Source organism: Drosophila guanche, unplaced genomic scaffold, assembly GCF_900245975.1.
Source record: "Drosophila guanche unplaced genomic scaffold, DGUA_6, whole genome shotgun sequence".
Classification (NCBI taxonomy): domain Eukaryota; kingdom Metazoa; phylum Arthropoda; class Insecta; order Diptera; family Drosophilidae; genus Drosophila; species Drosophila guanche.
Genome location: NW_022995743.1, coordinates 14183752 through 14202047, shown reverse-complemented (window position 1 = coordinate 14202047; position 18296 = coordinate 14183752). Strand labels below are relative to the sequence as shown.

Sequence of the window (18296 nt, the reverse complement as noted above, 5' to 3'; positions counted from 1 at the left end):
AAAACAAGTCATAAAGATAAAGGAAATTTATGGTAGGCGGCAAGAAATAAAGGGAAAACAACGCTTTTGAGGAAGGAGGAGCTAATGCTGCTGGTGCTGTGCTGTCACCCGGCTGACTGTTGGTTTGTAGGGAAATTAGGTTAACGATTTTTCACTGCCAGACCTAAAGCTACAGCAAAGGAAAGCAGCTAAATCGAGGGCGAGAAGTGAGAATATGTTTTCAACGGCAGGGACATGTTTCTTTTGTTCTTGCGACTACTTGAATTTTGCTCCATTTACGGTTTAAAGTTGTGACACACCCAGCACACCCACCACCCACATCCTGTGCAAATGTCGCCATTATCGCTAAGCGATGCCTAAGTGAGGCTTCAATTCGGCTGTGCACCCGTTCGTTGCCCCTGCCCTTAATCTCCCTATCCGCCCACACACATTAGCCGGAAACGACATCGATATCCCAAGCCAAGCCCCAGCCTGTTTCCTTTTTGTTGGGGTTAATGGTCCTGTTCCATTGCCACTGACAGGGGAGCCCTTTGCTGTCGCTTTCCATTTCGTTTAAAAGGCTGCCTAAGTCCACAGTTTGTGGTTTCTCAACAAGACTCCCTGAGAGACCCTTTGCCCTATGCAGCCACAGCAAACAGCAAAAACTAAAAATCCTTACCATAAATTCTTCGTCTTTTTTGTATGGAAATAAAGCAGAGGAAACCCTTTCGAGGATCCGATGATTGAAGCACCCTCGAAGCCGTTGACAAGCTTGCCAAACTTTCGATCGTTGCCAACTTCTATGAGGCACCATTATACCCCATCTTGATTTAGGGTATAATTTTAATAAAATTAAGTAATCGATATACGGGCTTCTTTTTCTTTTTTTCGTTGTGGAAAATCATGAAATTAATTAAAATTAGTTGCCCCAACATATTTGCTTTTGGTTTGCTTTCGGTTTTCAAGACTTTTTCTCGTTGCTTCAGAGAGAGAATTCCTGTTCTGTTTGTTATGGCTGCCGGTTGTTTGCCTGCTGGCATGATTCCATTTTAAGGTTGCTACCAAAAAAAAATCTACAATCTGCAAACAAAATAAAGTCAAATCAAGCGGAAATAAAGGACACAGAGGGAGGAGCGGTGTGTATGGTGTCATTCTGGGGCAGAATCTGATGTGCCTCACAGTGTGACCTACTTGTGTGTGCCACGAGAGGTGCCATATGCATTGTGTGGGCTCCTGGCTGCCTCCCGTGTCTGGCCGCCTGCCTGTCTGCCTGATGAAGTGTGCTTTAATGCCTGACTTTATTTACTGAATTGTGAGTGTCTTTTTTGTGTGTTTTCTGCAAGAGACTCAAGCTAAAACCTACAGATTGGACAAGTAATTTTAATATAAACATCAATTGCATGGGAATTTCAGTACATAGCCTCAACAGAATTCATAAAGAATTCTTTCAATAACAAAGAAAATAACTTCTGCCCGTTTTTATTGCTCTTTTGGTACGTACATATTCTTGTTTGTTTCTTGTTGTCTGTTACAAAGTCTTCTTGTCTCAAGGGGTTTGCTTCGTACAGATTGGCCAATAGGGAAGAAACGTGAGCAGATTCGACTAGAAGTGATACCCTTTCTCGCTAATTGCACCTTTCGGAGCATTTTTAGAGCTTTCAGCAGTCAACATTTAAATGGAACAAACTGCCATTTGCCTCACCATTTTGTGGTTTTTCCATACCATATTGTTGATGGTATTTCTGTATCAGGTTTTTTTCGTTTATTGAAGATTGAATTTTGTTGTTTTTTAGATGGTCGAACGGATGCTTGTTGGGGAAATGGGGAGGACGAAGCTGTCCATGCTGCTGCTCTGCTGTTGCGGTTCTCGATTTTTATTTATATTTGTTTCCGTTGGTTATTTGCGCAACTTTTAGTGTGGCCTCGTACCCCAGCTTTACTGTGATGGGACGCTCTGTCAGGACCTCTGGCCTGGCATTGGCATTTAGCTTGAAAAATAGTTCCGAAAGTATGGCAACTATTCCTAATTGCCAGCTTAGCTCAGTTGCAAGTGCTACTCCGAACAGCACCAATCGTTCCATTGGTTGGACTACTCTATCCGTATCCTTGCCCAAGCGTCTGTGCACCTTTCCATAATACCTTTTTGGTTCTGTCAATGCAGTTGCATGGTCTGGCAATTGAAAATTTCATTGGTCCTGCTGTCCTGACCGTCCCTGCAATATTGCAGTCAAAAGATGACACAGCACACAACTTATATTGCACAGTACGTGTACACTGAGAGAAAACCCACTGATATTTACATATATGATTCGTAATTAAGCTTTTGGAAGAGTTTAAATCATAAAAGAAGGTACAATTTACCTACAATTTGTCCTAATTGGACCTCCCTTTTGTTCTCAGTGTATAATTGTAAACTGGAAAACAGTTCACTTGCCTATCTGACGAGTGTGCATGAAATTCCCTATGCGATAGTTAAATATTGCAATCCGATTGCAATTTTAATGTCAGTCTGTGTGCGGAGCAGTCTTTAATTAAAATGCTATCAAACAATCTAGGAGTAAGTACAATAAATATCGTATGCACATATTCGAATATCAGAAAATATGGAAAATATTCGCCAAAAGTCAAAGGACAGTGCTGGAGTGTAGCGGGGGAATTTTCTGTTTTTCGGACGATCCCCTAGGGCGTTACGTGTAAACAAAACTTTTTGAGCTTTCATGAGATAAGCGACCCTCCTCCACCACCAGCCTGCTCATGTGTGAGTGCATGCGTATCTGCTGCTCACGTGTGTGTGTGTGTGTGCTTCTGCTGACAGTTTACATGGCAGCAAACTTTCAAGAGTTTAGCCAACAAAACTGCCAAAGGAATTACATAAACACTGCGGAGAAAGCGAGAACTTAAAACTGGGGAGGCGCCTCAGTGCGATGCTGGGAATGGCAGGGAACAAAAAAGGCAGAAGAAAAGCCAACCAAGTGGGGCCCTCCTGATTACGAGCACGGGAAAATACATACAAGAACAGCGGAGAAACTTCAGGTTAAATGTTGTTCGCAACTTTGATTAAAAATTCCACTAATAAACAAAGAGAGCAAACCGGTTTCCCTTACCCTCTCTTGTCACTTATTTCAATGTTTTCCCTGCAGTTGTCTACTTAGAGGGCTCGTACGTCTCTGTTGTTGATTTTATTTCCTACGGATATCTAAACAATTTCGCATATAATTGATTTAGCTTAATGCAGTTTTATTTGTTTTATTTTTTATTTATTTTTGGATTGGTAAAAGTTTCCTTTCGCTTAATAAACATTGCATTAAACTTGCCTTTTAGTTTAGTTTCTGTTTGTACTACACTTGTGTGCGTGTGCGTGTGTGCATGGATAAGTAGATAGTTGTGGGTGTGCCGCCATTTTGTTGTTTAAACTTGTTGGCGCGACCGAAAAGCTGCCGAGAAGAAATCCACCTGCACCGCGAAAATGTCCAAAATGTGCTCTGTGGCCATTGCGCAAATTTCATGTGCATTATATTTGCAAATCGCTGAGTTGTTTATTTATGCACAAGCACGGTGCGGGTGCGGGTGCGGGTACCAGCACGGATATACGGATATACAAATAAGAGAGGGCAGGGCGGGGGGTAGTGTGTTGATTATTTACCCCCTGCTGTGGCAGCATATAATGCACCACTCTTTTTGTTGAACGGATTTGTAGTAAATGTAAATGTAACACACAGATGGAAGCGTTTTTACATTTATGCTGAGGGAGTACCGGGTTGAAAGTTGTGACGCGTACGAAGCGTGTCACACGTTTCTCCTCGTTGTATAGCAGTATTGTAAGTGCAACACACGCGCATGCATATTCGTACTTATTTATTAATTAAACAAAATGCTAATTAAAGTTTTGCCAGCACGAAGCGTGCCACGTATCCGTGTGCCCCAGTGGTATATCCGACATTGCCACTGCCACAGCATCCAATTTCCTTCCATCCATCCAGCTTTGTAATTGCATATTTAAGGGGAAAGCTTAGCATTTGACTTATTGATTGTCTGCTGCTGCATGCAGCACGTATTCCACGTGGCAGGACGCTTTACGTATTGTTTCTTTTCCTGCTCGTTCCACAGGGCTAATTAATTTTCAATTTACCGAAATAGTACACACAATTTGGAGGGAAACGGAACTGGTCAGAGCCTTGCCTGCACCTTGTAGATTGTGGCTCAATTAGGGCCATTATTATTATGCCAGTGAAGGAGCAGAGGGCTCAGGACTCAGAAATCCTTTAGCTTAAGTTTGGAACAGATTCATTTAAGTTTAGCAAGGAAACACTGTGGAAATGATTAGCAAAATGTGCAAATTAATTTAACTTTAAAATTGTCACAGTGCCTGCTAAAGACAAAGCAACACCCACAGCCCAACAGCAATTTCCAAATGCTCTCCATTCCCCCCACCTGTGCGGGCCGTTTAGCCGAGTTTTTCGGTTTTTATTTGCTTTGCTTCAATTATTTTAATGCAACAAATATGTTGACGTTGTCCCAGCAGAAGTAAAATTACCACTCAAATGTGTCTGTGTGTCTGTACATCTGTGAGTCCCTCGGTGTCCCATTCCGTGTCGCCATTTCATCATGACTGTGTGTTTTTATGCCGCTTACTCTTGCTTTCCCTCAGCCGCTCGACGAGGAGGAACTGTGTCAGCGTGCGGCATGCGGAATGTGTGGCATGAGGCATGAGTGACTCGTGAAATGTGACAGTGAAGGCAGTGTGTCGCTGACTTGCCGCAAGAAATCAATCAAAAATTGCGGCAAGAAAGGAGGGAAAACATAATGGGGGATATAACAAAAGCAGCTCCTCACGCGATGCTCATCAATTTGTGTGTGTCATTCGGGCAAGCATGTCCTTGCGGAGCAGTGGCAGTAGCATGTATATGTGTGCGCTCATCTGAGGGTAATGTCTGTCTTTGGTGTTTGCCTAGTGCACTGCCCACAAAGGACAATGCACATTCTACTGTGCTCCACAATCGTTGGGCGCTTTCACGTCCCGCACTGACATCCTGTTTGCCATTGCAGTCCCTAGTGACTGACACACTTTTCATGCTACAATAAGCCATTATAATGAATGTAGCTAGAACTAAGCCAAAAAGCGAACACACACAGACACACGCACACCACTTCAGATGGCCAAAAGCAAGCGGTCCAAAGCGGAAGCGGTAGCACAATGTGCAATTTGGAATGCCACAAAGAGTGCCACTTTAAGCGGCATCTGATGGAACAGCAGCTATCTGCACACAACAGCCTTCTAATCTAAAATTGTATAATATTAAGAACGGAATTTCATTAGTCTAAAACCAGCGGAAACCAGGATACCATTCGTTTATTATGATTTGTTTGGTCTTAACACTTAACACAGCCTAAGAAATGGCACGAAATGTTTGGTAAACAACAATGGGAGGCCGTTTTCCTGGCCCATTCATTAGTGCAGCAGATCCAACAGAGATTCCATCACCTGGCATCTGTTTTGTCAATTCTCAGACCGCAGACATTGCAAATAATTGGCAGAGACATTGTCTTCAGGGTGGCATAAGTCATAAGAGGCATGTGGGCTGCTCCAGAATAATGACAAATGACAGATGGCCCTGGACCAGAGCCCCAAACAAATGAATAGGAGACCCTGGGACTGGCCCGAGACTGGCCCGAGACTGGCGGGAGGACTAACTAGGCTAAGCAACCCTCATTTGTCACAGGAGTTTATAGACTGTTGTTGCTCTCAGACGATGCCATCTCCTTGTTAGCTTGTTATGTTTTTGGTCAATTTCGTTTGTAATCCCCTTGAGCCTCTCGCTCCCAGACACAGACGCACAAAAGGCGTCAATGGGAGACGCAGAGAGCCAGAGGAAGGCTTAGGGTAGATGTGACAAGTCTTGTTTGTTTGCCTACATAATTGGCCGGCTGATGGCTTTCTGTATCCGGCAGATACCCACCTAATCCCGACATCTAGCTGCACGCATTAATTAGCACAGATAAAGAGCCAAAGGGTCCACACAGTTGCACTCGACCCAAGGAGCCGGGCCCGGGACTTGCATAAGATTTTGCGGCAAATACGAAAAATCCTTCTACTCTGGCAGCCATTAGAAGGGGGTTTTAAATGCCACTGAGAGAAACGCAGGCAGAAGAACTTAGTACGAATGGGAACATTTTAAAGCAAGGATTTGCACGAGCTGGGCGTCAATCTTCGGTTGGCACGAGGATGCAGCCAGGAAAGTACCCACGTACTCGCTGTTAATTCTACTGAAGCTCCTACAGCAGTTTCTTCTCCTGCACCGACTGCTGCTCCTCCTGTGGTAGCTGTTGGAAATCTACCACATCACACGTTGACATTTTATCAGGAGCTGTGGCTGCAGTCGTGACTGCGAGGAGGAATCCCACTAGCAAATATGACAGAAATTACTCTTAACAGGCAGTGGTAGTCGCAGTCGTATACGCTCATTGCTCTGACTTTAAGCGCATGAAAGATTCATTCAGCATATGGGGCGTATGCGTAATGTAGCCATGTTCTGTTTGCTGTTTGTGTGTGTGGTTTAGCATGTCTTAAGACACATTTCGTACTCGTGCGCTGTCTCCTGACATGTGACAATGTCAGAGATTTGGTATTCTGCACACTCTGCCAGTGCCAGTGCCAGTACCGCTGCCGCTCCAAGTCCGTGCCACCAATGGCGTGATTTCAAATTGAGATATAATATACATATGTGAAAAATAAAATATGTAGATGCATATGTGGTTAATGCATGCACTGTGTGAAATGAAATTAGTTGAAATGCTAATATTTATCTATCACAAAACGATATTCAAACATGAACGACTGAGCGCACATAATGGTGTGCCGGAGGGGAGTCACCCTCTCTTTTATTGTTGATTTTTTGTATATGTGTAATTCATTTATTTGCGTGGGGCATGTGTGTCGGCATTTCTGATTTTCTCTTTATTCCGACTGACCGACTGACAAGCCAATTAAATTTGACATACATAATTAAGTGGTGTTGCGTGAGAAGAAAGAGCAAACAACGGACGGATAATACACACACAGGTGTGGGGAATGCATTTTTAATTAGCGGGCCTTTCAAAGGATTTGCATAGAGAAACAAGATTGGATAGAGGAGCGGTCTCGACACACATATAGAGCACGTTATCAATGCGTGAATATGAGGGCGAAATTATTTAATTATTTAGCTAGAAATCTCCCCTCTGTCTTTGCTTTATAATGAAAATTATTCATCAAAACTGTATGATATAATTCCATCAGTTTTTATGGCTATCTTGGGAGCCAATTAAACATTAATGAATTTCTCCCTTTGCCTGAGGAGGTATCACTCCTCTCTGTGTACTGTACTACTCAACAATACATTATTCTCCCCCCCCCCCCCCCCCCCCCCCCCCCCCCCAATATGTGCCTAATATTCCGCCAAATGGCGCACGTGCTGACAGAATACATGGCAGACACGTTACTTCCTTCCTTCCCTCTTTTCCACCATTCCCGCAGTCTGTCGTTTGTTAATCCTTCTTCTCGTTTGCCTTTCATAACATATACTGATGAGTATACGGATTTTTTTACACACGCACGCGAGTTTTCCATCTTTTATTTTTGTGATATTTGTTTTGCTGAACGGCGCAGCCATTAAAATCAAATTTATGGCCTATAATTAAATTCGTTCGTGGAAATCGCAAGGAAATTGAGCAACCATCTCAATAGCGAAAAACAATCACCCAAAAAGAAGTAAAAAGCGAATGAGAATTTTACTCTCGCAGACTCGTAATTCATTTCTTGCACAGGGGAAAAGAAAACCCCTGACAACACACCACTCGAGTCGGGGTGAGTGGCGAATGGCAAGTGGGAACAGAAAGTGTGTCAGCTGTGCCTCACATAAATTCAGTGAAATGTGTGTCATATTGGATGAATTTATACATTTATTAATACCAAAATGTGGGCTCAGCTTTCTCTCTCTTACCCGCTTTCCCGCTCTATCTCTCCGACAAATTTGGAGCATATTTTACTGGCAATTAAAAGCCAATACGGAATCGTGGGGGCTGCTCTATGAGTCACTGCAATGGCAGCAGTATCAGCAGTTGTTGGCCAGGTGCCAGATTGCACTCTGTAGATCCATTTTTTCTAGTCTTTTCACTGTTTGTAAATGTTTTAGCTGTTTTCTGTAGTGTTGCCGATATTCAATTATGATATGGAATCCGCAAACAGAGGGAGAGACAGAGAGATATTGGACATCCCATGCGGCGTATGCGCAATGTCTTCTCATTCGAATGCTAAGGAAAATTTATGTTCCATACGTGTCCAGCATTTACGTTATTGCATGCCACCAACGACCGGTGGCAGATTCGCCGTAATTTCATGGCTGCTTTTGGCCTTTAATGTGAATAATTAAGCATTAATTACACCGCACAGCCCACGCACTCCTGAACCCGCATCAAAATGTTGACCCCGAAGAGCCACACAAAAAAAAACAAGAAATTAAATGAAATGAATTAAGGGACGAGTGGCGGGATTTTTACGCCCCGCTCCCATTCCTGGGAGATCCGTGGGCTGCGGCCATTTAAGCTGCCACCACACGGACATGGCTGACCACCGGTCGCCATATTGGGAAGCCATTGGCACAATTTAAGCATTTAATTGCACACTTATTATAGCTATTTTGTGGCCACTCGGTAATTGATTAAACTGGAGCCCTCGAGCCGTGTGCATCTCGGTGTATTTGAATTACGAGAGTGAAAGTAAAAGTAGCTAAAGGTTAATGCGTTTATCTTAAAACACACTTCTCACTGTTTGATTGAGTTGCTTTGATTGGAATTCAAGTCGATCACATTTAACTTAATTTTCTGGTCTTTTTGTATGATTGTTGAGCACACCGATCGAATTCTGTTCGACTAATGAAAGGAGCATGCTAAACTTCTGTGCAACAAATTCCATAAACTGATGGGAAAACTCTTGCACATCCATACAAGGTGCAGAAACTTCTGACAGAAGCCAATTGCAGGTGCCGCAGCATAGTGTCGCCCAAACAACTTTTGGGCCAATCCATTGCTGCTGATTGGACAGCAGAGCGGCGGTTGGGTGTGGGTGCCCAAGAGAACATGCCACAGGACTTGTCAATTACACAAAGTGCCGGGGCAGCCATGACGGCGGTTCAGGTGCAGCGGCTCAGGTACACAGAGAACCAGGGGGAACAAAAAAGTATGCCAAAGTATAAATAATATTTCATTTGACATAGTTTAGAAAAAAAATATGCTCCCCTGAATGCCAGCGGCATTTCACAAAAGCGCAAAAATGGAAAAGGGAAAAAATATGCTTTGTACTTTTCGTCATTCATTAGACCTTCCATTCCTCGTGCTCGTCCTCGTCCTCGTCTTCGTTCTTGGCCTGTCCGTTGTCAGGGACTTGGGAAAAGAAGTCGCTTTCTGTCTGCCGCAAAAACTTGTAAATTAAAAGATAAAGGCAGAGACAGCGGAAAATGAGGGAAAGAGTGAGAAATTGAAAAACTAATAAATAAGCTGACATAAAAAAGGGGAAATGCGCAAAAGAAATATCTCAGAAAAGAGAATGCGGAATGCAACAAGACAAAGGCTCTGGCAAGGGCAGAGCGGCAGCAGTAAGGAGACGCGGCAGCAGCGGCTGTCGAAGCAAAAGTGGCACAAGTGGCATGTTGCAATGTTAATTGAAGACAAATAAGAGCCGACGCGGCCCCGAAAAGAGAGCATGCAAACAAAAAGCCACAGCCACAACATCAAAGGCAGCTGCAACGAAACAGCAGTGAGGCACTGTGGCAAGGATGGATGGATGGATGGGTGGGTGGGTGGTTGTGAGGTTAGGCGGGGCCTGTGACAGTGTGCGCAAAACCAAAATGATTTTGAGGCCCAAAGCGAACTGGAGCGCATCAGAAGTTTTAAATTACTTGCGGCCTCAAACGAAGGAACATTTGCAGCATCTACGCAGACGTGGGGCAGCATAAGATGCAGGCATAAAGCGAAGGGAAAGATAATGAAAGTGCCAGTCCCACTCCAGCTGCAGTTATCTCTTAGTTTCCACCATAGGCAACAGTGGAAAAGGTTATATATAAGCTTTAAGCATTTCCTTTTGTTTGCCCTTAAAAGTTCATTTTAATTTAATGTCTCAACTACACCACTCAATGGTCTCTCTCTCTCTCTCTCTCTCTTTGTTCTCGTTCACAGGTCGCACACACAATTCCAACTATGCGCTTTACCACATCGGGCAGCCGGCGACGGGGGCTGTCAAACAGTTCACCGAGACGGGCAGGACGGACCTGCTGGACAGCAGTGTGGGTGAGCAGCAGCAGCAGCAAATGCAGCTGCAGTCGCAGACAGGGAAATCGCAACCAGGACGATCCACAGCCACAGCCCCATCAACAGGAGCCTCCGCTGCCACAGCATTCACTGCCAGCGAACGCAGCGTTTTCGACGAGTTCAGTCTCCCAGCGATTCAATTGGGCGCCGGACGCAGCGAGGCGAAGGTGTTTGTCGACAGCAATCATAGCATGGTGTCGCTAATGACACGCATTGTTCCCTCGCCGGACTGGTTTATAGGCGTTGATTCATTTGAGGTGAGAGCTTTTCTCAAAACACACACAAAAATCAGCATCAGATTCAAATTGTGGGGACAAAGGGACAACGCAGAGTACAGACCGCAAATTCAACTGACAACAATGTCAGTTTGATAGCCTCTCCATAAGGCTGGGCATTGACTAATTGTGCCATGCAATGGAGATGTTCAACAGAGACGTGGTAGCTCGAGTTTGGTCAGAGATTGAGTGGGTATAGGGTATCCCGAATGTCTGCTAACTTGTGTCACATTTTCTCTATTTCATCAAACAATTTAGCTCTGCGTGGGCGGCTCTTGGATAGACACGGTGACCGTTGAACTGGATCCCTTGGATGCGGGCACCGATAATGGGTTCACTTTTACAGCGCCCAATTGGCCGACGGCGCCACAGGGTGTCATCTACCGGATTACCTCCCGTTATCCGGGCCATCCGGCGGGCAGCTTCTATTATCCGAAGAGCAAGCGCCTGCCCCCCATTGCCACGTTCCAGTTCATCAAGGTGAGTACACGCAGAGAGTACACGCTGGCTGTAGAAAACGTTAAACAAGTTAATTAACAGCAAATTAGCAGTCAAAATGCCGCTACCCTTACCGCTAATGACTTTTCCCAAAACACACAAAAAAAATACAAAGCGAAATCGGAAAGCAAGAACAAAAAAAAATCAAAGTGCTAATGAGCCATTAGCATTACAATGGCGTCAACAACTCCTACCACACCATACACACACAAACAGCACACCAAACGCCATTGCCCCTTTTTCACATCATACATGTACATATAGTGGCTGTGCGTGTGTGCGTGTGTAGGGTGTGGGGTGTGTTTGTGGATTGGGCGCACTTATACTACGAGGTCTGCGTGTTAATGCGCTTTATAAATCAGTTCAGTCCACAGCTGGGAACCCGAGAAAAAGCGCATGAAAAGCAAATGAGCAGCGCACAAAAAAGGAAAGAGAAAAAAAAACTCGAAATAATGTTAATTACCTTATAATTACGACACCATTTGCATGGGAATTATTTCAGATGTAAATTCGTATCTTTAACGAGAAATTTGTTAACCAATTCATAACTGAAATGTCCGATTGTTGGGCGTTGGAACACAATACAGTTTGAGAGTCATTCCATGCACAGAGATATCTAGCGTTATGCATGGCATACATTTAGGAAGCATATGCCAGAGGGGCAATAAGTAGATACAAAGTAAGGGAGAACCCACTCGGGCAAACGTTTCAATTATACCAAATAACTACTTTCCCGGAATATGCTGCTCTTATTTTGGATTTGTGGGAGGGACAGGCAGCAATTGTGGTGTATGTTTCGGTTTGTTTTTGCTGGAAACGCAGCGATAAACATTCTTCTGCACTCGCAAATACATAAATGCCAATCCATTAGGCCCGCCTGCGAACCACTCGTCCGATTCAGTGCAAGAAAGGACCCTCAGGCACAGCAACGGTCTCTGCGGCAGTAAAAATGAAACTTCCCCCGCGCTGGAACTGGGGGGGCTTCGACCATTGTAATTATATTGCTGGACATCCAAGACATTCAGAGAGTGGCAGTGGCGCACTTACAGCTCCATACAATGCCCTGCTCCTGGTCCTGGGTCGCACATCAAAATGGCTTTTATGCGTGTGTGTGTGTGTGTGTGTGTTGGTGGGTGGGTGTGTGGCCAAAAGGAAGGGCCATAAAATGTGTGCCGCCTCTCAGGCCCTGCAGCAGTCCTGCCATCCTGCCAGATGTTTCGACTACGTTTGCATAGTTCACTTCATTGGGGCAGTTGTATAGAGCGGGGAATTGCTACGTGGGCGTGGCTGCAGCAACACACACACACACACATACTAAGAGCCTGCCCAGTACGTGTGGTCATTATTCTTTATTTGTTGCTCTTGCTGCTGGCTGGGGTGGATGGAATGCCATTGCTCGAGCTCATATTATTGTAACGCCTTTTTGACACTACTAATTTTAGTTTTACTTTCTAGGCTTTTCGGTAGTGGGCGTGCCAGAGCTTCTATTCGCATTTCAATGTCAGGGTATTTCAGCTAGATGTTGGCGTTTGTGATGGGGATACGCGAGAATCCAGCTTTAAGGATTTACTTGTGCCTATTGGCAGTGCTGGAACAATCTCCTGCAATCGCCACAATATCTTCAAAGCTAAAACTATTTTCGTACAGAGCAATCAAGCTTCGTAGTTCGGGCAGTTGACCGTTTCATTGTTTTTCACCTACGGCCAAGCGCCTTCTATCTGAGCTTTGCTTTATGGCCGACGAAATGGAAAGTTATTTACTTAAACGCACACACACAGGCATACATGCGCGTTCGTATGCGTTATTTTATGGCCAGCACATGTCCTCTATCCTATGTCGTCGTAGCCCCAACTCAGCCCCTGTCCAGCTCTTTGGGTCCTTTGCTCACACTTGTAATTATGTGTTGATTTTCTCCCTTTGACAGCTGCTGCTGCTGCTGCTGCTGCTGCCGCTGCTGCTGAGGGTGGTAGTGGTAGTTCCGGCATTAAATTCTTAAATTTTAATGCCGCAACTAAATTGCTGGGATATTTGTGTGTCATTTAGTGAATGCCAAAAGGCACACGTAATCTCGGCAGACAGGAATGCTGAGGGTTTCCATTCGCTGGCTGTCTGTCTGTCTGTCGGTCTGTCTTTTGGGTAATCCACAAGGAATTTCACAGTTTTTTGTTCTCACTCTCTCACTCGCCCTCTCCCTGTCTCTCCTCTGGGGCGAGTGTGTGCGTATGCACACTGGATTATTGTGTGTGTGTGTGGATTTTACTGTTCTGCTATTTTTTTGTAACATACCCTGTAGTTTGTACATAACAAGGGCATATTGTTGCATTGCAAATGTGTGTAACTGACAGACTAAACAGCAGCTCTGAAGATCTATTATTATTGAGAGCAATGCAAATGGTCTTTTAGGCACCGACAAAACTTTTTGCACTGATTGGAAATGGAAAATTCCTTCATACACATCACCTAATAACAAGGATAAGAGGTATCCCATAGTGCGTGAGTCGACTCTCGCACTCTCACTTGTTTTGTTTCTGATTTCTATGCTCTCTAGTTGCTGTTATTGTTGTTGTCGTTGTCGCTGTCGCTGCCGCTGCTGTCGACGAGTTCTAGCGTACGAATGAAGGTAGGAAAAGGTAAACCAAGATAAGCACAAAGCAGAAAGGACAGCCATAACATAACAATGCGTACCTCGCATTCTGTATAGAAAATGAAGGCGACTGCGACCCAAAACAAATAAATTAAAATGCGCGACAGCGCGCCAAAGAAAAGTTTGCTTTTATCCTGGACAGGTGTCGGGCATGTGGGGTACATTGGTGCATTGTAAACAAAGAGATGTTGCGAGGATTACCCTGTTTCCTTTTGTTCCTTACTTTTTCATAGAAGAAATTGTTTAGGTTTCGACATAAATACTCCCTCGATTATCTCTCTTTTGGACAAACTTCCGAAATTTAATTTTTAAATCAAAATTAAATGGTTTTCCCCTTGCGTATGAGATTGTGTTATCACTCTGCTATTCGTTTGTTTGCTTCTGTGCCTTGTGTGGCGTTTTGGGGTAGCCAAGTATTTCCCAGTCGAACCTTATCTTGACTGCTGTCCCCAGCAGCCACTTCCGTACTTGCCCCATTCCAGTGGCATTCGTGGCCCTATCTGGTGTGGCTTATTCTCCCCTGTGGCCGTGTCAATACTTGCCACAAATTGAAATTAGCAGCGCGTTAAGAGCACCTGTAGTCCCGCAGAGGCATGTGCGCGCCGTCGCTCCGTGCCACATTCCCGATGCCGGGCACATAATCCCCGTAAATTAATATGCTGCACATGTGTCGGAAAGCGGAACTAACATTACCATCCTTTGTTTTTAGCTGAAGGAATACGAGCTTAGCGAGGTGTTCAACATTGCCGAGGACGATCGCAAATATGAGACGGTCCAGACCCAGACCCATCTCGATGCCGAGCACAGCCATGTGGAGATGAACAACGAGCTCTCGGCCAGCATCGAGCGGGAGCGCCAGACGGAGCAGCAGCAAGAGCAGCAGCAGCAGGAGCCACAGCAGCAGCAGCAGCAGCAGAAGCTGCAACAGTTGCAGCCATTCAATGACGAGAGGCAGCGCATCCGGTCGCAGCTGCTGGCCAAAATGAATCCCATGTGAGTAGAACAAATGCAGGATTAAATCAATTAAGTGAAAGGCCAAGTGCAAAAGGAATGTGTGGGAAACTAATATAAAAGCATGACTCTAATTGAATGGGGAAACGCTTAGCTCCATAAACTCTTACGCCAGTGCTACCCTTCCATCATATCTATAGGTAGAACCCGCCATTCTATTGTTATTTTCGCGGCTATTTATAGAACTTGACGTCACCAATGGGTAATCAATTAATGAATGTCATAAATGCTTAGATAACAGTTGATTCACTTAAAGTTGGAGCCATGAAGAATAACATTTAATGTGAACAACACACATTTTCGCTTGAAAATGTCTTCAAGTTTTCCTTAACCCACTTTTGGGGGGTGTATTTTCTGGGGCAAGCTTACTATTTAAATGCCACACGGCGTGTACGTAATCTCGGCTGGAGTGCAGAGAGTTCAGAGTGCAGAGAGTGCAGTGAGAGAGCTGCAAGTGGCGCTATTTAACATATGCACAAAGTGCTTTCCCCAAACTCAAGACTTTCCTCCGACTGCTTTCAACACCCGACACATCCACCGACACATGGAGACACATTTAAAGCAACGTGCCGAGCGCCCAGGGGCAAGACGGGCAAGAAAACTACGAGGAAGAAGAAACAAACGAGTGGGTGAAAAGAAAACAGAGCTCTTTCTTCTGGCACACTTCAAAGCACATTACACCACTCGGGCGGGGGCGGGGGCGGGGGCGGGGCCGTGGCAGAGAGGCAGTTGCAGAGTGGCACGTACCTGGGTAATGCTGCATCTTTAAAAAGGAAAACTCTAGCCAAACGAGGAAAAACTACAACTAATCCCTGCTAACAGTTCCAGGTTCCATTCTCATTCGCATCTGGAGCGGCTCCACCTCCCAGCACCACGATGTCTGTTTTCGTGCCACTTTTGGCCGGGAACTGAGACCAGGCTGCTGGCTGCTGGCGGCTAGAGTGGATTTTGGCACCATTGGCACTGGTAACCTGCATATTTAATGACCATTTCCCTGGCAGCCCACCCTCCTGAGACGTGTTCTAGTGCCAAGCTCCCGAGTGGGCGTTGACTAGCTCGCTTTTCCTTTAGTTTTTGGCACACAAACACGAACAGGGACAGTGACAGTGACATGGACAGGGACAGGGACAGGGTCTGCAGATAAGTCTGGCAGATATGTATACCGAGCGGTAATCACTATCTTATCGAGTGCATGGCACGGTATGTTGTCGCGGGTGGCCTATAAATGTTGTTGAATGGCCGGCAATCGGGCAGAGACTTAACTAGCAGCAACATGCCCGGGATAGCGCCAGCCACCCTCACGGTAATTGCCGGTGCATCTGCCAATAACCAGAGGCAGCAGCAGCAGAAAAACAAAAACTCTCAGCAGCAGACATCGAGCAGTAAGCCACTGAAATGGAACTCGAAATTTAAACATATTCTAAGAGGCGCGACTTTTTTTTAGCACCCCAGCAGCAGCAGCAGCAGGGCGAATCGAAGACAAATGCCTGCCAAATAACTTAGATATAGTGACTATCTTATCTGTGTTTTAAGGACTTAAGGCCTGAAAATATATTTCCAATGACATAAACACGCGACTATAAATGGGACCGGGCACAGTGATCCGCGTTTCAGTCAACGGCCAGGCCAGGGCGACAACGAATCGGAAACAAACGAGAATAGAACGAAAGATGACCCGAACGACTACGACACAAGAGACGAGAGTGGAGGAAACCATAGAGATTTCCTCCTCCTCGAACAGAACCATCGAAGAGACCATCGACATCACAACAATTGGGGGAGCAATAGTGCCAAAGCAACGACATCACCATCATCTGCATCACCATCATCAGCATCGACAGAAGGAGAATGTGGAGGTGGTTGAGGAGGTGATTGTGCTGGAGGAGGAACCAGAGCAGCAGAAGCAGCAGAAGCACCACCGCCACCATCATCATCATCACCATAAGAGGATGTCAGGGCCAGCACCGCCACCGCCACTGCCACAGTCCTCGCCGCCATTCCTCACGCCAACAGAGGATCTCGCCGAGGATGTGGTGTGGGCGCCACAGCCCTATTGGAATCAGAGCCAGGCATCTACGCCCAATTCCTCTGTAGATCTTCTCCTAAAGAAACTCGAAACAGAAGTGATTGTGGACCAACCATCACCCACAACCACAGAGGAATTTGCGGCCATGGAATGGTCACCCAACTGCAACCCAACCACAGAGATCGTGCAAGAGGAACTGACAGCGGAATATGCACCACCCACTGGGCCGCCACCACAGCTACAGGTGCAGACAACGGGTTTCTATCCAGCAGCTCAGCCCCCGCTGCTCTCACCCATCGAAGAGTCAGAGCTTGTGGAGTTCAGCACAGAGGCACCCCAAAGGGATTCCATTCCACCGGAGGGCTTTGTGAAAACCCTCGTGGAAACGTTTGAGGTCGGAGCACCCGTGGATCCGCCAATTCAATTGGGCTACACACCAAGGGCAAGTCTATGGAATAAAGAGTTATTTGTGGAGACGGTGGACATGTCACCGATTCCCTCACCGCCACCAAGTCCGCCCTTAGAGGATGAACCCTACCTACTCCCTGCCAGCGAAGAGTTGATGGAAACGGAGATAGTTACAGAACCACAACCAAGTTTCATTCCAAGAGAGTGGAAGGAGCGTGTCGAGCAGATTGTGGAGAGTGTGGAGGTCGTCACACCGCCTGCCAGTCCCATACCACAAACCGAACTGATTGTGGAGTCCTTGGACGTAACGCCAACGACATCGCCACCACCCAGTCCAACCATTGAAGTGGCATTGCAAGCAGGATTCATGCCAAGATCAAGTCTCGTGGAAGACTCGGAGCTGCTGGTGGAGTCCCTGGATGTAACGCCAACTCCATCGCCACCGCCTAGCCCTGCTCCAGCACAAATAGAACGGGTTCCAATAGGGTTCAGGCCTGAATCTACAATACTGGAAACGGAAACGGTTGTGGAAACTGTGGAGAGTCCAGCCCCTCCACCACCCATAGAAGCATCCTTGCAAATGTGTCTCATGCCAAGGGAGAGTGAGGTGGAAGAGGAACTGATTTTTGAGTCATTTGAAACGTCTCCAGTTGCCACACCGCCACCGAGTCCGCTAGTGCTTCAGCCTGGATTCATGCCCCGAGCAAGCGTGGTGGAAACGGAGCTCATTGTGGAGAGCCTGGAGGCCACGCCCACGCCCACGCCCCCGCCCACTCCGCCAGACAGTCCCATCAGGGAGTTCCCATTTCAAGCTGGATTCATTCCACGTGCAAGTGTGCCGGAAACAGAGCTGATTGTCGAGTCCCTGGAGGTGACGCCAACTCCAACGCCACCTGCCAGTCCTCCTGCACAGCTCAGAATGAAAGCGGGAACAGTGCCACCCCCGAGTCTGCCACAAACGGAAGTGATCATTGAGTCCGAGGAGGTCACAGCCACACCCCCAACCATACAGCCTCAAAATGGATTTTCACTCACGGATCTCGTTGTGGACTCGCAGCAGCCATCGCCCGAGGTGGTGGAGAAAGAGACAGAGATCATCATTGAGTCTGGACAG

General features: G+C 46.0%; 1 protein-coding gene across 1 annotated transcript in view; it reads left to right on the top strand.

Annotated features, from left to right (window-relative positions):
• The window catches only part of LOC117581537, a 42338-nt gene that overhangs the window by 20321 nt on the left and 3721 nt on the right, over positions 1 to 18296 (top strand). The window contains exons 2-4 of the mRNA XM_034268855.1: positions 10189 to 10577; positions 10854 to 11075; positions 14447 to 14730. Coding sequence (XP_034124746.1) covers positions 10189 to 10577; positions 10854 to 11075; positions 14447 to 14730 — 895 coding nt within the window. The remainder of the gene's footprint in view (positions 1 to 10188; positions 10578 to 10853; positions 11076 to 14446; positions 14731 to 18296) is intronic.